General features: G+C 46.0%; 1 protein-coding gene across 9 annotated transcripts in view; it reads right to left on the bottom strand.

Moving 5' to 3' along the window:
• Positions 1–3358: 3358 nt before the first annotated feature.
• The window catches only part of nck1b (NCK adaptor protein 1b), a 64296-nt gene continuing 50073 nt past the window's right edge, over positions 3359–17581 (bottom strand). For all 9 annotated transcript variants that reach the window (XM_053636576.1, XM_053636568.1, XM_053636586.1 and 6 more), the window contains 2 exons: positions 5133–5851; positions 3359–4742 (listed from right to left, as the gene is read on the bottom strand). In XM_053636576.1, coding sequence (XP_053492551.1) covers positions 4542–4742; positions 5133–5851 — 920 coding nt within the window. In that variant the 3' untranslated portion in view covers positions 3359–4541. The remainder of the gene's footprint in view (positions 4743–5132; positions 5852–17581) is intronic.

The following is a 17581-nucleotide window of genomic DNA, read 5'->3' as shown; positions in this document are numbered from 1 at the left end:
GCCCAAATCTGTCATTCAGAAAAATCTGCAAGCTCCTCGGAATATCGCAGAGTTTCACGAAATCCTGGAGGGACCGTTATGCTATTATGCTAGCCGGTGCTAGTCAGCAAGCTAACATCGGACTACAAGCGAAGTAAACCTTCGGTCTTCTGCGAACGGTATAAACGGAGACCTCTAATGAAACATCAGGACATGCTGTAGAGGATTCTGCAGAGTTGCTTCTGTAATCCTCTTTTCTCGATTCCGATTGGTTAGAAGGTGTTGATTCATTTTCTATAACGGCAGCTCTGACGGTTGTGGTTGTGGTTTCTACAGTAACAGCCTAGACAGGGAATGGTATAGTGGACGCTCCACGGAAACAGATTCATGTAAATAAATGTGTCCGATCTTGGATACGGTGAAGTTTTCTCTAAGGTAGATGTTTATTACAGGTTTATGGAAGGAGTCTCCAGTGTGAGCGCTTTGTAACCGTCAGAGATGAAGCTGTAACTCTTACACACGGTCCAAATCAGAGAAAAACTCATCAGATTGGTTTAGATTGGGTTTGGTTTAGTTTCACCCTGCTCGTTATTAAATAACACTAAAATAAAATAAAGTAAATAATAATAATAAAAAACACACACTAAGGGGCACGTAGGGTTGAAAATGTATTCGTAAAACTCTTTCACTCATTGGTCAGAAATACCGCGATGGACACGGCTTCACTTTTGTCCGTGTATCGAATGGTTTTCTTACTGCAGTTTAACTGAGACTAACATACAGAGTTTCCCCCAGGTATCCAATAATGCCTTAGATGCCATGATAAGCGGAGGTTGAGAGCAGGTCACGTACCATCAATACCGTTCTCTGTGAAACCACGTCGAGAGAGGTTTCTGCAGACAGGCAGGACAGATCAACATCCGAGATCTTCTCGTGACCTTTGAGCCCATGGAGCAACCTGTGGGACACAACGCGGAGTCTTCTGCAGGAAAAGAATCGCACGTTTTCTGAATTTTATTTTATGAACAAGGGGAAAAAAAAAAAACAACAAAAAAAAACACCACGGTCGACACGAGCGAGGACTGCGGGAGAAACGTTCACGGTCGGGTTTATTTTATCGGTTGTATCCAGCGTTTATTTTGACGTCTGTAAACGAAGACTGGAATTTCAGTTCAACAACCAGACAAGCATTTCGTTTATTTTCCATCGGCGCACTGTCGGTCTGATAGTCCAGATCAGATGTGATTTTTGCCTCAAAACCAGACGATAATAATCATCATCTGGATCCACTTTGACAGAGCGACTCCAATAGCGCTCTGAATCTCTCTCGCTTAAATAAATAAAAAAAAATGTAAACAACATAATACATGACGCAAAAAGAGAAACCATTTGGTTTATGTACTTTATTACTTCCTTTGCACAGTCTAATAAACTTCTATTAGATATGAAGACGAGTCCATGTAGATAGTGAGCATACAGTATAAGTACAATGATTTTTCACAGCATCGTCTCTCAATCGCCTCCTCGAACAGACCGTGGGTTCAGGGGTCGGGAAGAACCGCTTTCTCTAAACGCTACGGCTTTCCAATTTACATCGCGGCGTTTTCGTTTACAGAGAGGACTGTTCGAGATCAGCTAGGCGAGGTTGGGAACCTGTGGTTTATCAGGGTAATGTTAATTTAGTACAAAATATCACATTTCGCACCGTAAAGAAAGTCCTAGTGCGGAGATTTATTTAAACTAAAACATAATCTGACCAGTTGTCGCCCCCCCCCCACCCCAAAGAAAACAGCCTCCTGTCCATGCAACTGTATTGATATTTAGTATACAAGAGCCAAAATCTGATCTAGACCACCAACACTGCGAGAAGTGCGATAAGTGATCTGTAATTATCACAATTCTCACGCCTCGCGTGCTGGCAAGCAAATCAAATCGAGCATGAAATATCGTACATCGCGACGAAAACGAGACGGAAATGAAGACTCTGTCTGTAAATCTCTCCCGCGTCGGAAGGCCATGCCTTTACCTCGCGAGGCTCCATCTCTTCTACATGTCTCTTATTTCTTGCATGTTAGTAGATTAGACAGCATTGAAAAAAAGAAAAAGAAAGGAAAAAAAAAAAAAAAAAAAGGAGAATAAAATCCGGTCAGTGTCAAAGATCCTTTCGGACAAGATCAGACGATCGAGTGATTCGTTAACGACTACAGAAGGAACGAAAAAACCCCATGAACGACGGACCGTCTAATGCTCCCGCTTTATAAATAAAACTGTACATCGACGCTGTCCTAAACACAAGCGCGGCCGCTGAAGAAGAAGAGCTGACCGTGGTGAGTGATCAGAGCTGTAAAATAAGGTCACTTCATACCATGCAAACGAGCCAGATTTTCAGATGCGTATCGCATAAACGCCGCGGCGCACGACCGGGGAACAGGGAAGGAGTCGGACGCCGAGAATCGCGCCGGAGACGGATTACACACATGCAAAGCCATACTCAAATAACAGAAGGTGTGGACGGCTGCGAGAAGGAAACGGCAGACACTCAGAGGAACGCTAAGCCTTTTTGGTTCGGAGCAGCAGCAATAAAGGCACTTTTTTTTTTTCTTTTCTGGATTCTTTTTTTTGTTCTTTTAAAAAAAAACAAAAAAAAACAAACAAACTGACAAATAGAGAAGAAGAAAAAAACTTTTAAAAAAAAAAAAAAAAAAAAAAAAAAAAAAAACCCACGACCACCTGCACCACCATCTGCTTCATTCCCAACCTTTAGGCCTTGGGCCTTTTTTTTTTTTTGGAACGATATACCAGATCAGATTTCACTGCGAACCTCGGGTTCACCCCTCGCTTGACTCAGATCTCTGCTCGCCTATGTGAGCACTTTTTCCATAATGAAAAAATCCCCCATTTCTCACTCCTTCCACAGATCCAACTCCCCACAGCTGGGAAAGTCATCAGCGAGTGCTGATGTTCCCCAGGAAGAAGGCCTCGGTGAGCTCCAACCCCTAACCTTGTTAGAAAAAAAAACATCCTCTTATTCGCTGTGGTTTTAAATATCAATCCCCTTAACATCTTAACCATCCTCGAACAGTTTACGAAACACAAAACAACAACAGGAACTAGACGCACGACCACGTATGGCCCTATGCCAGCCTGTGCTTCCGATACAACAGCTCTCGACATCCCTTTACGGTGTGCTCGGCTTTTACACACCACCACCGGCGCCATTAAACCTTTCCCCGTTTCTCACGCAGCCTTGTGTAAACAACAGACGCCACGAACGTATTCCAGGGGCTCGTGCACACACCTGGGGAAGCTCCGAAGCAATACCTAGAACACCTACAGCACATGTAAAACACCTGGTTCGCCAAGCACGAGAATGAAAACAGCCTCGTTTATGACCGCAAGATGAATCCTGAAACTCCCGCGAGTGAAGATTTGGCCCTGTCCAACACCTCGCATTAACGATGCGATCATCATCGGATAGCGCTCGGAAAACACGGTGAGATCGGAACGCCAGGAAACCGCCGTACGTCCGAGCAAGAACGTCGCCGCTCGAGATACGACACTGAATTCTTCTATAAAAAAAAAATAAAATGCACTAAAAGGATGGCGAATGATGATTGCGGAAGTATTTCGGAAAACTTAAGTACAAACCGTACGATGGTATCTGCCAATCAGACGCTTTCCACGTCGACAGCCAGCAAGACAAACGTACAGCCACGAAAAAAAAGTTGCACCAAACTTAAAAAAAAAATTTTTTTTTAAAAGATCGCAGACAGTCCAATCCGCATACGGAATCAAGGTCAGGAGTCCGGTTCAGGTCACCTGCATCCCAGCGCACGACTCTAGCATGCTCGGGAAACGTCCGTCACTCAAAAAGGGATGGACCTTTTAAATATAGAACAGTTTCCTGTCCCCACGAGGACAGGAAGAACCCTACATCCTGTTAAGCTGCAAGCGCCCGCGTTCTTCTGATATTCTTTGTAAACACTGAGCTGGATTTCGAGAAAGAGAGATAGAAAGAAAAAAAAAAAAACGTTGCTAAAACCTCGATACGCTCTGGCCGCCCACTTTTATTCTGCAGAAAGGTTGGATCCCTATAAATATCGCATGTTAAATCAGCTCGCTATGTTGCGTTATTTGAGCGATTCGGAAAAAACGTAGAAAATCATGGAAACGTGCAGCACGGTTTATCGGGTTTTCCGTAATTCGACGAACGGGTGATGAGTAGTGACCCGACGACACGATTACTGAAAGAAGCAGTCCAAAAAAAAACAAACAAACAAACAAACAAAAAAAAAAGATATATATTAAGAAGAGAAAACCTAAGTTGTAATTCTAATACATGTTAACAGCAAAATACATCACCTAGGCCCTAAACAACTGTATTTTGATACACGTCCAACCGTGAAGCTGTCTCTGAGCATAAACACGGGAGTCCAAAACCGTCCGTCGCTCCCCCACCCCCTTTAACCCTTCCTCTCCACAGTTGGAATGCTCCATTTTCCTCTCGAGTCTCTCAGTCCTGCCACGTGGTTCTAGATTTCCAATGCGGGTCACGTTCTGGATCAGGAGGCAGCCAGGGCCTTGATCAGGTACAGTTTGTCACCCTGCTCGCTGGTGAAGATCGGCGCCTTTTTGTAGTGTTCCACCAGCTCCTCCATGGAGCCGAACTTGCGCTGTCCGATGCAATACAGGTTGTCCTTCAACTGCACTTTGAAATGCTTGTTTTTGGTCTGGGCCTTCAGTGATATGGAGAAATCGTTGGGCTACACAGGAAAAGAAATATATGATGAGCTTAGAACAGGTTTTGGTACAAAATTGAATAAAAAATTTGACATACATGAAACAACCTGATATTCCCCGACGATCAATATAGGGGTGTGACATTTTTTAGTGCTACAACATTGATATCTGTATCTGCATTTAAACCTGAAGTGGGTGTGGTCTAACAAGAAGTGGGTGTGGTCTAACCTTAGAACACTAACACTTTGGGGGGGGGGGGAGGTGAGAAAAATATGGCAGCTGGAAAAAACAAGCTCTATTAATTCACACAAATTTGAACTTGTACAGTTCCTCAACCTCAGCTACATCACTCGAGTTCGTAATTACATTGTTTCTTCCGACATTTCACAAGGTTCTCACATGCAACCGCTCACCGAGGACTCGCTGTCTCTGATGAGGAAGTCTCCCTCTGTGCCCCTCTGGTTGAGCGCCATCTCTGCCTGGTGCCGGGTCACTTTGCCATAGTACCACTCCTTACCCGCGAAGCGCCCACTTCCAGAAGGCTCGATGTAGTCAAAGTCGGGCGTAGGGGGTCCGGCCATGCTCCCCGAATTCTGCGACTCTTGCAGTATGGTGACGTAGTTCTTGGGCACGAGCCCGACCTGCCCATCAGCTTTGCGGCACTTCCACCACTCTGGGTCGTTTTCCGGCTTCTCCAGGACGTCCATCATCTCCCCTTTCTCAAAGTTCAGCTCCTCGTCGTTGGCCGAGCTGAACGGATACAGAGCCTGAACCGTATGGAGCACCCGATTGCCGTTTGCGCTGTGCACCACGGCGGCCAGCTTCTCCGACAAGCCCATCATATCGTTGCTGGCCGAGCCATCCGCGTCTTCAGTCACGTAGTTGGAGGGGAACCAGCCAGAGCGCCCGCTGTAGCTGCCTCTCCACCAGCCATCACTGCACTTTTCCATGACGATGACCCTGGTGCCCTTGACCAGAGACAGCTCGTCCTCCCGCTCGGCAGTGTAGTTAAACTTCACCAGCGCCGGCAGGTTCAGGTCGTACAGCCGCTCCCCGTTGTCCGGGTAAAAGTCCGCCTCCGCGTTTGATGCCGTATCCCTCATTCCCGTTTTCCGTTTCACCTTCCCGATCCCTGCAAACACAAACACACGGATCACTCAAAACCCAAAGTTCAGATCGGATGGCTGATACTTGCATGTGCTTGGGATCTTTACTGGTGTAATGTAAATAAAGCACAGCCTAAACAAATCCTGAGACTAAGCCCAATATATCGGCTCTTAAAGGCGCTTTCTAATCGGTTCAACAGAGCCAATTCTGGGGCAGCCATGAGACTCTAGATTTTAAGTAAAAGGTATAAAGTTTTGCCTCCACACTGAGTCATTAGATTATTTTATGTGCTAAGAAACATTTACATGTTCAAAGAAACTCTACCCAGATTGAAGACACCTTCAGAAATTACAGCATGCTTTAAAGTCAGGAACATCAAAAGCGTTCGACGGTGTGTGCTTATGCTAGTGTTTAGAGCAGAACTACTTCATCTGCAAAGTATCATGTTACTGGGTGCACAGTTCGAAGTGGGAGAGTGTAATTAGTGGCGGCATCTTTGTACGAGCATGTCGGTGCACGTCCCCATAAACACAAAGCGCACGTAACGTGTAGTCAAATACTTGTCGGGATAGTCCCCTCGAGTCTCTTGAGGTACAACCAAACAATGACTAACCACTGGTGAAAGCTGTTGAAAGTCATCATGAAGTCATTGCAGCTGGGAGTAAATCCAGTCATAGCTCTCCGACTACGTGGATATCACCTTAACCGATCCTGTGCGCTATTCCACGTTCGTATAGCGCATACCGTGCGCCAGGACGCAAAGAAAACAAACCAAATAGTCCACCATCAGCACATCTTCGATTCCAAAACAACCCCCAATGTTGAAAAATGCCTGCGTCTATCTCCAGACAGACATTCGAGAAATGTCCGTCCTCAAACACACAAATCATTATTTGCACTGGGTACGGTTACAGGCTCTGGCAGGCAGAACGTGAGAGAAATGAGAACGTGTCCAAGCAAATGTTTTGTGGCACTTAGGAGTGTTTTCTTTCCGCACTAGCTGCGTACATAAGCAAAAGTTCTTGCCCTCGCTCCAGAACTGAAAGTCTCTCCCTATTCCGGGGATGAGTCAATGGTGGAAAGACACCAGACACGTTTTAAACTCGCCAACCAATTCATCACCATTACTCCGCAGAAGCCAGGGTTCTGTCACTCATGCACCAAGGCTGACAAGGTAAGACGTTATCTTCTTGGTCTGCTGTGACCTTGACACGTTTTGTAGTTCTCAGATAGAGACCCAGCATGGAACTGTGGGGGTTGTCCTGCATGACTTGATCTGACTAGCAAGCTAGAAAGCCATTAATCCATGACGATGCCAGCACAATTCTGTTAATTGTTCTTACAATCTGCTTCCAAGTTCAGTGCCAAAGGCGTGGTCTAATTATGGTTTTGCAGCGTTGCAAAATTTCCCTGGGAATCGATTGCGAACAAAGCAGGTCGCTGGAATGATCACCACACCCGCTGTCGTTCTTTTGTCTGCGAAAGATCGAGGGGGAGATTTTAGGGAGTGGTACGAAAACGTAAGGAGGAGTGAATGCGTGGGTTCTTCAGCAATGATGAGGATTCTGACCTGTCACACCAAGTTAGGTCAAGCCAAGAGCAGCGCTCTGGGCTTCCACAACTCACTGCTGGCTTTGGCAAGAGTCTGCAAATGGTGTTACCATGAAGGAATGTCCACTTGGCACAGAGATGCTCCCCGGCCCAAGTCAAGAACATGAGAGCCGGGATAGAAATGAAACACGTTCTCTTCTTTTTCTCTGGTGATATGCAGGAAGAGCTACGTTTCGATATATCAAGGGAGTTCCACACCAAGTAACTATCTTAATGTAAAGATCTCCACTCTGAAAAAACTCTATGCGGTCGAACAGGTGAGAGCAACTAAAGCAGCAAGTTTTAGCACTTCTAGCACTCCTAGAAATATTTTCCCACTTCCATTTATGAATGCAGAAGTGTAAGTAGAATCCTTTCGATACTTCCGATGAGATTGTGAACAAATGGCGGCTTGCGGCGTCCATAAATGCAGAAATAATTCAAGTAAACTTTCATACTTCAGCCTTCATTCATTTCCCACTGATGTGCTTGTGAGAAAGAAATGGATGTGTGCTAGGGGTGAAAGTGGGCTTTTTAGGACGACTGTAGCCAGCATTACAAACAATCCGAAAACCACTGGCCGTAAATGCTAAAAACATAGTACTACCCCCTCTCAATCCGAACTAACAGCTTGAAGATCTGTTGTCCGAAATGTTTCTGATAACCTTAGGAAATCCAGCAGTGTGTGTCCACGAATATGCACCTGTTCCTCCCCGAGGTAAGTGAGCTAACTATAGATATATACACTATATGTGGTTCTTCCCCCAAACTGTTGCCACAAAGTCGGAAGAACACAATTGTATAGAACGTCTTTGTGAGCTGTAGCTTTACAGTTTCCTTCCACTGGAACTAAGAGGGCCGAACCTGTTCCAGCACGAAGACAAGTTTGGAGTGGTCTACACAAACCCCTGACCTCAACCCCACCTTTGGAACCCCGCCTGCACCCCAACATCAGTACCTGATCTCACTTGTGCTCTTGTAGCTGAATGAACACAAATCCCCACAGCCACGCTTCAAAACCTAGTGACAAGCCTTCACGTTCGCCCCACACACACACACACACACCCCGCTGGTGTTTCAGAGCTCGTCAAGAAAAACCATTTCGCCTAACAGACGAGTTTTCGCTCATTTCCTACGGATGTCCTTGTGAAAAACAAGTACAGAAGTTTGTCTGAATTCTTTGTGCATTTAGAGATGCTGCCACGATTGTGAGCTGCATTCGCTGCCATTGTTCACGTTCTCACTGCGACGCTTGAAACACTACCACTCGGAAGTAGTTCCTCAAGCGTCAAAACGCTCCGCCGGGAACGTAAACCCGACCGTGGAGACAGAGGTGCGATCCTGGCTGAAATGGGCACGCGGTTAACTCCGAAGGTTAAACGTCAAGTGAAGGAAAACAGAGCTTGAGCACGGGTCCTTCCTGTTCCGTTGCTTATCACGCGTTGCAATCAACGAAATCGATTCTCGGCTCCGGTTTCCTGACTGTATGTGACAAACTGCTTTGCATTACAAATCCACCTAAAGCAGTGCGTTTGCCTTGGACACGGGGCTGTTGTAAATGAATATCACACGAGCTGAATGCTCTATTGATAACGGAAATTCATAGATCCTTAACTGGGCGTTTACTTAATTAAACCACAAAAACCTGCTACAATGCCAAAAAAAAAAAAAAAACAACTTAACTGAGGTGAGCTTTCATGCCACATTTTCATTAAACAAAGCTCAAGCGGTGCCCTGTTCTTTCTGGTGGAAAGAAAACATCACTACAACTGTTTTATTAATTAATGGTAACATCAACTATGTGCTCTTTCTCTTCGCTCTGCAATCTTTCTGCACATAAGAACAAAAACGTTCCGATGCCCACTCGAGCAGCACAGGTAATAATAACAATAATCATCATCACATACAGTCCTGCTGAGATGGAACTCATTCAAGACCGGAAATGTTCAAGCTGTCAGAGTTCGCAGTGCTGTGGCATTTCATTCAGCGCATCGATGATGCACAAACATTTAAAACGAAAGGTAAACACGATCCGTCGCAATCTCAAAAAAGTGTTACTCAAAACCGTGCCAATTCCTGATTTGTAATTCAAATCGGTTACTGTTCAAACTGAAATAATCCTTACGTTAGTCGGTTAGCAAAATAAAACCGTGCACAGATTCTTTGATTTATAAAAGGATCGTTTCCCGCAGCCGTAGACGGCTCGGGGCGTGTGAAATGTCTCATACCACGAAAAGAGGTCGAGTACAGGTAATGACACGGAGCGTTTTCTCCGTGCAGTCAGGTATCAGAGGTCCCCGATGCTCAAATCATCAGCCCTTTGTGGTAAGCTGCAGGACGAAGACGGCGGTTTGGTTATGACTACATGCACGTTATCAGCCCACACTCTTACTGTATGAGTAAACCGAACACGCTTCCATCGCAAGCGAAAGTCATGACCGCCTCACTTGTCCGCTAATCTTTTACAAATGGCCATGCAGATGCAAAGACACAGGAAGACCATGATGGTAACTTGAGTGTAACACTACCTGAAAACAAGCTGCTACATCATACCGCTCGTCACTGCGGTGGTTTACTCGAGAGTATGCTTGAGTGTCGCACCGACGCATCTTTAACACTACGTGGACGAGAGCAAACGATACGTTGCATGTAGTGTAGCGATGCGGCGTTACGGTTGTTGTTTATGGGTGAGAAACATAACAGTTAGCTGTAGCATAACTATTTTGGCTAACACTTTATCCTGGTCAGGGTGGTGGAGGGTCTGGAGGCCATCCCTGGGAATACTCCCCACTCATGAACTTTTTTTTTTTTTTACTTTCGCACTATCCGTTGTGACCCAGATGAGGACGGGTTCCCTTCTGAGTCTGGTTCCTCTCAAGGTTTCCTATCATCTTAGGGAGTTTTTCCCCTCATCACAGGCTCACTCAATTGGGATTAATTCCTGATTTCATCCTGGCTACGTTTGCAGACTAGCGAAGGAAGCTAACCGTATGCGTTATGAACGTTTTCTTCCATTTTTGCACGTCGGACAGTAAACGCGGAGTAATTGCAGTTGTGAGAGGGGAACTGAAGAAACAATCGGGCCACGTTTGAGAAAGTATTAGACCCGGGAATCGTCCGAGCCGGTCGTTTGGATTCGTCTCTTAACCACGTCGTACCTAACTTGCGTATTTCAAGCGCTGCTTGCCGTGCTGCTGCTTCGACGCGTGCTGAAGTCAGGCCTCTGTAGAAAACGAACGGTCGCTTGGTCTCTTGCTAATGTGAACTGAAGGGGAATCATTCAAATTTATTCAAGGATCATGGTTGCATCTAAAATAAGGTTTCGCTTATTTACACAGCAGTGATGGAGGGCCTGAGGCAAAACTCGGCGCTGTTCCTCATCATAAAGAGAGAGAATTTTATTTTTTTTTTATTTATTTTTTTTACACAAACACGAGCCATTATAGGCACTTCGGGCTACGTCAGGGGTTCTTTCCTTTGCATTTCCTCAGGCGAGGATGGTCAGGAAGGAAGCCATGTTGCTTCACAAAACTGTGAATCAGAAGTGTACGTCCCCACGTACGCTCAGTTCTCTCTTCCCCTTCGACTTCGTTTTTAATCACTGTCTCGGCTTTAAAACCCGCCACTGAGCGACCGTGTCGATTCTGGCACCCTCGTCGTTTCGGGGGTTCTTTGTTCTTTCTCTCCGGCGTTCTTTCTGTCTGGATTTCCCCTCCATTTCAGTCTTTCCTCCTAGCAAAGCAGCGCATGCTGCAGAGTTGCTCAGATTAGCCACTTCCTCTGGGCTGAACATCCTATTGTTCTCTGATATGGCTCCGTAGTGTGCACAGCTCAGACTCTATACACACACACACAGGCATGATGTGCATTTTAATAACCAGGATCTCTGACTGAACGAGACAAATAAACGTGGACCAAAAACAATGCTAAGAGCAGCTGGACAGACGCAGTCTAGTCCTTGCAGGTGGTGAGCCTTTGAAAAAAGCTCAAAAACAAAAAGACATCCAAGGGAATATCCACAGTTACATTGATAGCGTCGAGTGCCTCTACAAACTCTTTCTACACGAGAGCTGCATTTGAAGACAAAGCACAAAGATAAAACTCTTTCTTTTTGCTCTCTGTGGCTTTCTGATAGCAGCGCACAAACTGCCTTTCAACCACAGAGCTTCTGAGCGGCGGCGTGCTCAAATCTGATCGCCCTGCAAAGAACGGCGTTCTATTCTCTACGAGGTCTGACGAGGCCTTCTCTTTAGTATTTGTCCCTAAACGACGTGAAGACGCTCTTCAAACGGCGAATAAGCGAGCGGGTTTTATCTCTAGAGCGTGTTCGACAGCTCCCTCACGATGTGCCCGGCTCCGGCCATCGACGCTAGGAATGCGAGGAGCGAGGGTGCGAGACGAGGACCGTCGTCACGCCGCTCCGTGGTCCAGGTCGTTTTAACTATCCGGCGCCATATGTGACAAGTGGAGAAAAAACGTCTCGTCTCAGTTACGCAATGTGTGCGCGAATAAAAGTAGATTTAATGTGTTTATTTGTATCTTATTAAATACATTTAGCGAACAGGACCAAGTCCTGCGTGTTTACGTTCACGCTAATAATCAAATTACTCGTGTGGTCAGGAAATGATGGCGTGATGAGGAATTCGGGTTATTTTAATACAACGAGGCGCTTTATTCCTCTTATTCCATAGTATTAATTGAAGAATTGCGCAATTTATTTATTTATTTTTTATCAGTTTGTAGTTGCATGCGACACTGTGGAACGTGCCGGAAACAAGTTCGTTCCTGTTGTCACTGCTATAAACAGCGTGTGTCCTCACCAGACTCTCTCGTTGTCTAATGAGACCCAAAAAAAAAAAAAAAAAAAAAAAAACCCAGCTTGTCATGACAGAGAAAAAAACCGCAAAGTGCCACATCCTCCATTGTGCAGAACCTCTCGTGCTGGAAGTCTTAAAGTTACAGCTTTACCACTGACTGGTACAAAGTGCTGATGCTGGAGTCTCCTTCCATAAACCTCACCACATAACATGATATATTTGATGGAGTAAATCCCTGAGGAAGTGGTTACGTCGACGGGAGCATATAGACCGAGTGTATTAATGCATAAACCTGTGATTCGCCTTGCACAGCGGCTGTTAGAGGAAATGAATCGGCACCTTTTTGAGAACTTCACAGTGAAAATCTCGTCTCTGCATATCCTAACATGCTAGTAAGTTGGGGTCGGAGCGCCGGGTCAGCAACCATGGCATAGAAAGAGTTAAGGCACTTGCTTAAGGGGCCGCTGGAGGGATAGTGAGTAGCCTTAACCACTGAGCCACCGCTGCAACGGGTATTCATCTAAATAACTTCTATCCCACCCCCCCCACCTCTACATGTGCACAAACCCAGTCTCTTTATTCTTCACTTTCTCCAAGTCAACCATCAGCTAATTTCCCTTTAAAATCTGTACAATCTGTAATCAACCGTCCGATCACTGAGATGAAGTTTTCTCTGAGGCCCTGTTTCCGCTGTGTTTCAGAAACGATCTCCGTCCACACTACACGACCGCATACACGTGTCACATGACCATTCGTACTCACTGGGTATATGCGCGCATACAAGTGTAAACAGGAAGTTGGTTTCTAGTCCAAACCGGCGTTCCGTGTAGGGCTTACGCCGCTTGAAATGAGATTTGTTGGCGATCGCTCTAATCGTAGCTCGCCTCCTGCGCATGTAGCAGCTGCAGTGTTATAAAATACAGAATTGAACTGCACGACGGCTGATAAGAATGACGACAAAGCCAGCAACGCGTGCGGTTCAGTCTCCGTGTTGTTGTGTATACGATCAAGGAAGCGTAACGGTCATGTGGTAGGGACTTGATGAATCAGGGAAGGATGCGTGATGATCCAGAAGACCCGATCAGGGGGCGAATGTCGGCGAAGCCGCGCCTTCTTTTTCAAAAGTGTTCGTTTTGGTCTGTTTACACTGAAACGCGAGCCCGGGGTTTTCAAACTAAGACGGGGTCTTCGGTGTTTCCAAAAGTCTCGGAAAGGCCGAAGTAGTGTAGACGACGGGCGTAATCGTAGCAACAGTTACGTGTTTTAAAACGTAAACACACCAGTGCAAACAGGGCCTAAGGAGATCATGATTTATTTATTTTTTTAAACAATTAAGCAAGGAGTCTCCGGTGCCAGAACCTTGTAACAGCGTAGTCTTCGGGTTTCTTGGTAACATAATGAGCAATTAACTTCGAGAGAGGTTCTCTGAGAAAAACCGACCAGCTAATTTCCTTATAAAACGGCACAAAGTGTACCAGACACTACAGATTTTTTTTAAGCAAAGAATTGTCAGACCAAATATTGACTTTCTTTAGTTTAGTGCTGTTTACTGCTCTCTGTAGAAGTTATTATACGTATAAGACGTAGTTTTCAAGGCGTCGTTGCTTTACGGCGTTTCTTTACGTATGCCCGAGACCTTTGTACGGTATTGTATATACACCTGCTAGCTGAAAATGTCGTTAAACTAACAGCTTTGCAACAGAAATCTGATTACTGACTCACTCGTATAGAAGCAGTTTCCCCGTTAGCACATTACGTGAGTGCGTGGAGGCATTTATCCGACTCTGAAATCTGATTGCGAATATCGGATAGTCTTCTGGAGTTAATTCAGAGGGAGAGACTGAAGCAACGGACCCCGTTATTTAAATACAAAGCAGCACCACAACCGAGCTAACTGTGAACCGTCTGATCACTGATATGACGTTTTCGTTGAGATCCGTGGAAGGAGTCTCCGGTTTCAGCGCTTTGTACGTTTTCCGTCACCGGAGGACGTCTGACGCTTTCGCCGCTATAACGCACGTGAGAAGAGGAACGAGCTCGTTTCGTGGACGTTCTGGAGCGTTAAACGTAACTGTTAGTGTACAAGTACTACGTCATACTTTATTAATAAAAAATAAATAAATAAATAAGTAAAAACGCAATCGCTGGCGAGCTGCTGTGGTTTAAAAAGAGGAATAAATCATGACAGGATGTGATGTTATAGGAAGTAGGTGGTATGAGTAACTCCACTTCATTACACTACGTTATGGTTGATTATTTTCCTACAACGGCACACTCCTAAGCGTTTTCCTTCTCACTGATATCCTGAGGAATACGAGTACCTCGCGAAACGCCCGAAAAGGCGATTAAATATGGCGGTGTGTCGTCCATGAGCCTCATACACACAATGCTCTGGGTCTACTACAGTTTTACACAAACTCAAGTGACTTCACACAGAATCTGCCAGATTTTCCTCTTACTCAATCATCTGTCTCGCAAAACCCTCAGCTGCACAGAACAACAGCGAGAGACGGAGAGAGAGAGAGTTACAGGAAACTCTAAATGTAATGTGTGAATAGAGCTGAAAGAGTGTGTGTGTGTGTGTGTGTGTGTGTGTGTGTGTGTGTTTGGGGGAGGGCACCCTCAAGCTTGTGTGTGTTTGTGTCTTTGACATTCCTCTCACTAATCCTGCCAGATCTCATGGCGCCTTTCTTAGAGATAGAGTGTGAGAGTGTGTGAGAGAGAGGGAGAGGGCATGAGAGAAAGAGAGAGAGAGGGATAGAGAGAGGGAGAGAGAAGGCGCGAGAGAGAGGGTGCGAGAGAGAGGGTGTGAGAGAGATAGAGAGAGAGGGAGGAAGAGATAGAGAGAGGAGGAGTGAAAGAGAGAGAGAGAATGAGAGAGAGAGCGTGAGCGAAAGAGCGAGCGAGGTGGGGGAGTGAGAGAGAGCAAGAGAGTGAGAAGGAGCAAGAGAGTGAGGGAGAGGGAGGGAGAGAGAGAGAGAGAGAGAGAGAGAGAGAGAGAGAGAGAGAGGGAGGGAGGGAGAGAGAGAGAGAGAGAGAGGGAGGGAGGGAGGGAGGGAGAGAGGGAGTGAGAGAGAGAGAGGGAGGGAGGGAGAGAGGGAGTGAGAGAGAGAGAGGGAGAGAGGGAGTGAGAGAGAGAGAGAGGGAGAGAGAGAGAGAGAGAGAGGGTGGTAATGCGGGAAGTGGAAAGAAACGGATGGACGGATAGACTGAGTGACGCTCAGACGTTTGTGAATCAGTGGTTCTCGTTTCCTCATTTCCTTTTCTCGCTGCCTCAGAGGAACTACGGAGAAATCTGTCCTGAATTAGAAAAACTTCCTCCTGGAGCAGGGGTTGAACGACAGGAAAAGAGAGAGAGAGAGAGAGAGAGAGAGAGAGAGAGAGAGAGAGAGAGAGCGCGCAAGAGAGGGAGAGACACACACACAGAGAGAGAGAGGGATCGCAGGGGTGTGTTGGGTTCAGCTCGGTTTCAGAGACTCGCCCAGAACTTTAGTTAAAGCTGAAACGGTCAGAAATCAGACGAGGGAAGTTCTTTTTAATATAAACAGTAGAGTTCTGAACTGACGTGAATTTACAATTCTTCATTTTGCAGACGCTTTTATCCAGAACAAGGCTTTATTTATTCTCCCCCCACAACTCCAAATTCCTCACCCCCCCCCACATATACATCAACATGGCTGCTCACAGCATCAAGAGTAAAAGAGTAGCGCTTCTTCACACGTAAACACACTACACCGTATATAACCGGGTATTAGCTGCTGAACACATGGTAGCTCGTTAGCTTGCTACACAGCTCGCTGTTTGAGGATATAAACACAGCGCTCGTCACAGTTAGCTGGCCGGACTGACGAACACGGAGGCGTCCGTGTCTGTATCTCGAACGCACGGAGGACGGAAACCACGTCATTTCTCTGAAGCGTAGTGGACGAGCTGGATCCCTCCGGGATTTAGTGATTTTGCGATCGAAGAAACGTGAAACCGAGCAAACTCTGCGATATTCGGAGGAGCTCGCGGTTTTTCAAAATTACCGCGGATTTTTCGCGGGTCCGGGCCGAGGCACGTCGTCACGACGCGTACTCAGCCGAAGCCCTTTCGGATTCACGCGTGTCGACCGGTACAGCTGAAAGGTCTCGTTTACCAACAAACATCACATCGTTCAAAACAATATCTTGAGATTTCGCCAATTCAAAAAAGCACAAATAACCTCCGCAAGCTGCATCGCAAATTTAAATAAAAAAAAACGCCGCAGCAAAATCAAGCGTTTTAGGCCGCAACGATCACAGAGAAAAAATCTACGAAGTCCTGCACGGACTGATGATTTAAACCGCCGCAACCGTGACCAGGGTTGAATGAAAGAACGCTGGAGCCAAATGTTCACATCTGACCAGTAAAACTAAACCCCTCCAGCGTGCACAACCTTCTGTTGTATATATGGGATCCCAGTCCCGATGTCTCAACCCCGACTCTCCGTCAACCTTTCTAACACGCTTCCTGTTTAAAGTGCACCCGTTATGGTTTTGAAACGCGTATAATTTTGTTTTAAAGGTCTCCTACGATAGATTTACACGCATACAAGCTCAAAAAAACACTTTCATGATAATGCTCATAATCAAATCTGCAGCATTACGTCTTCCCCCAGTGTCACAAACGACTCGTTAAATGATCCGTTCTAAACGATTCGTTCTGAACTCCTCCTCTCAGAGAGCATACTCTGCTCTGATTGGTCAGACGTCCCAGTCTGTTGTGATTGGTCTACCGCTGTCGGCGAGCGGCCGATGAAGACCGGAGGGCGGGGCTTTTTCTTACAAACCTACGTAGGTTAATACAGGAAGTAAAGTCTGGAGTCACTAACGACTCGATTCGGCTGTTCGGAATCGATTCCTTCTTTTCCGAGTCTTTGAGTTTTGAAGCATTGCAGACGTTTTACATTCTCAAACCGCTCTAACACACTACATGAAAGGTAATATCTGAAAAACCGTAATAAGTGCGCTTTAAAAAAAAATAAATAAATAAAGAGAACAGTCCACCCCCGTATTCGTACACATTATCTGCTGGGCCTAGATAACATATTCGGTTATATTCCGTACCGGGATACGATCTCACAAGCTTCTGATTAATATCCTAGAGCCCGAACTACCAAGCCAGCGCTTCACACTTTGTTAATTGTGTAGAAGTGATGACATTCCTCGGAGATCTCCCCCTCCAGCAGAGATACGCGCCCGGGCCTCGTCAATCACCCGCGACAGTTAGGATGACACAATGACTGTAGTGTTCGCCTCGCTGCCGTTGCGCAACTGCACTCCCACTTATGACAGGAAACCTCTCAGGAGAGGCGATGCGGTGCAAAC

This window comes from Ictalurus furcatus, chromosome 1, assembly GCF_023375685.1.
Source record: "Ictalurus furcatus strain D&B chromosome 1, Billie_1.0, whole genome shotgun sequence".
NCBI classification, from domain to species: Eukaryota; Metazoa; Chordata; class Actinopteri; order Siluriformes; family Ictaluridae; genus Ictalurus; species Ictalurus furcatus.
Note: the sequence above shows the minus strand (reverse complement) of the source record. Positions and strands in the feature narration are given on the sequence as shown.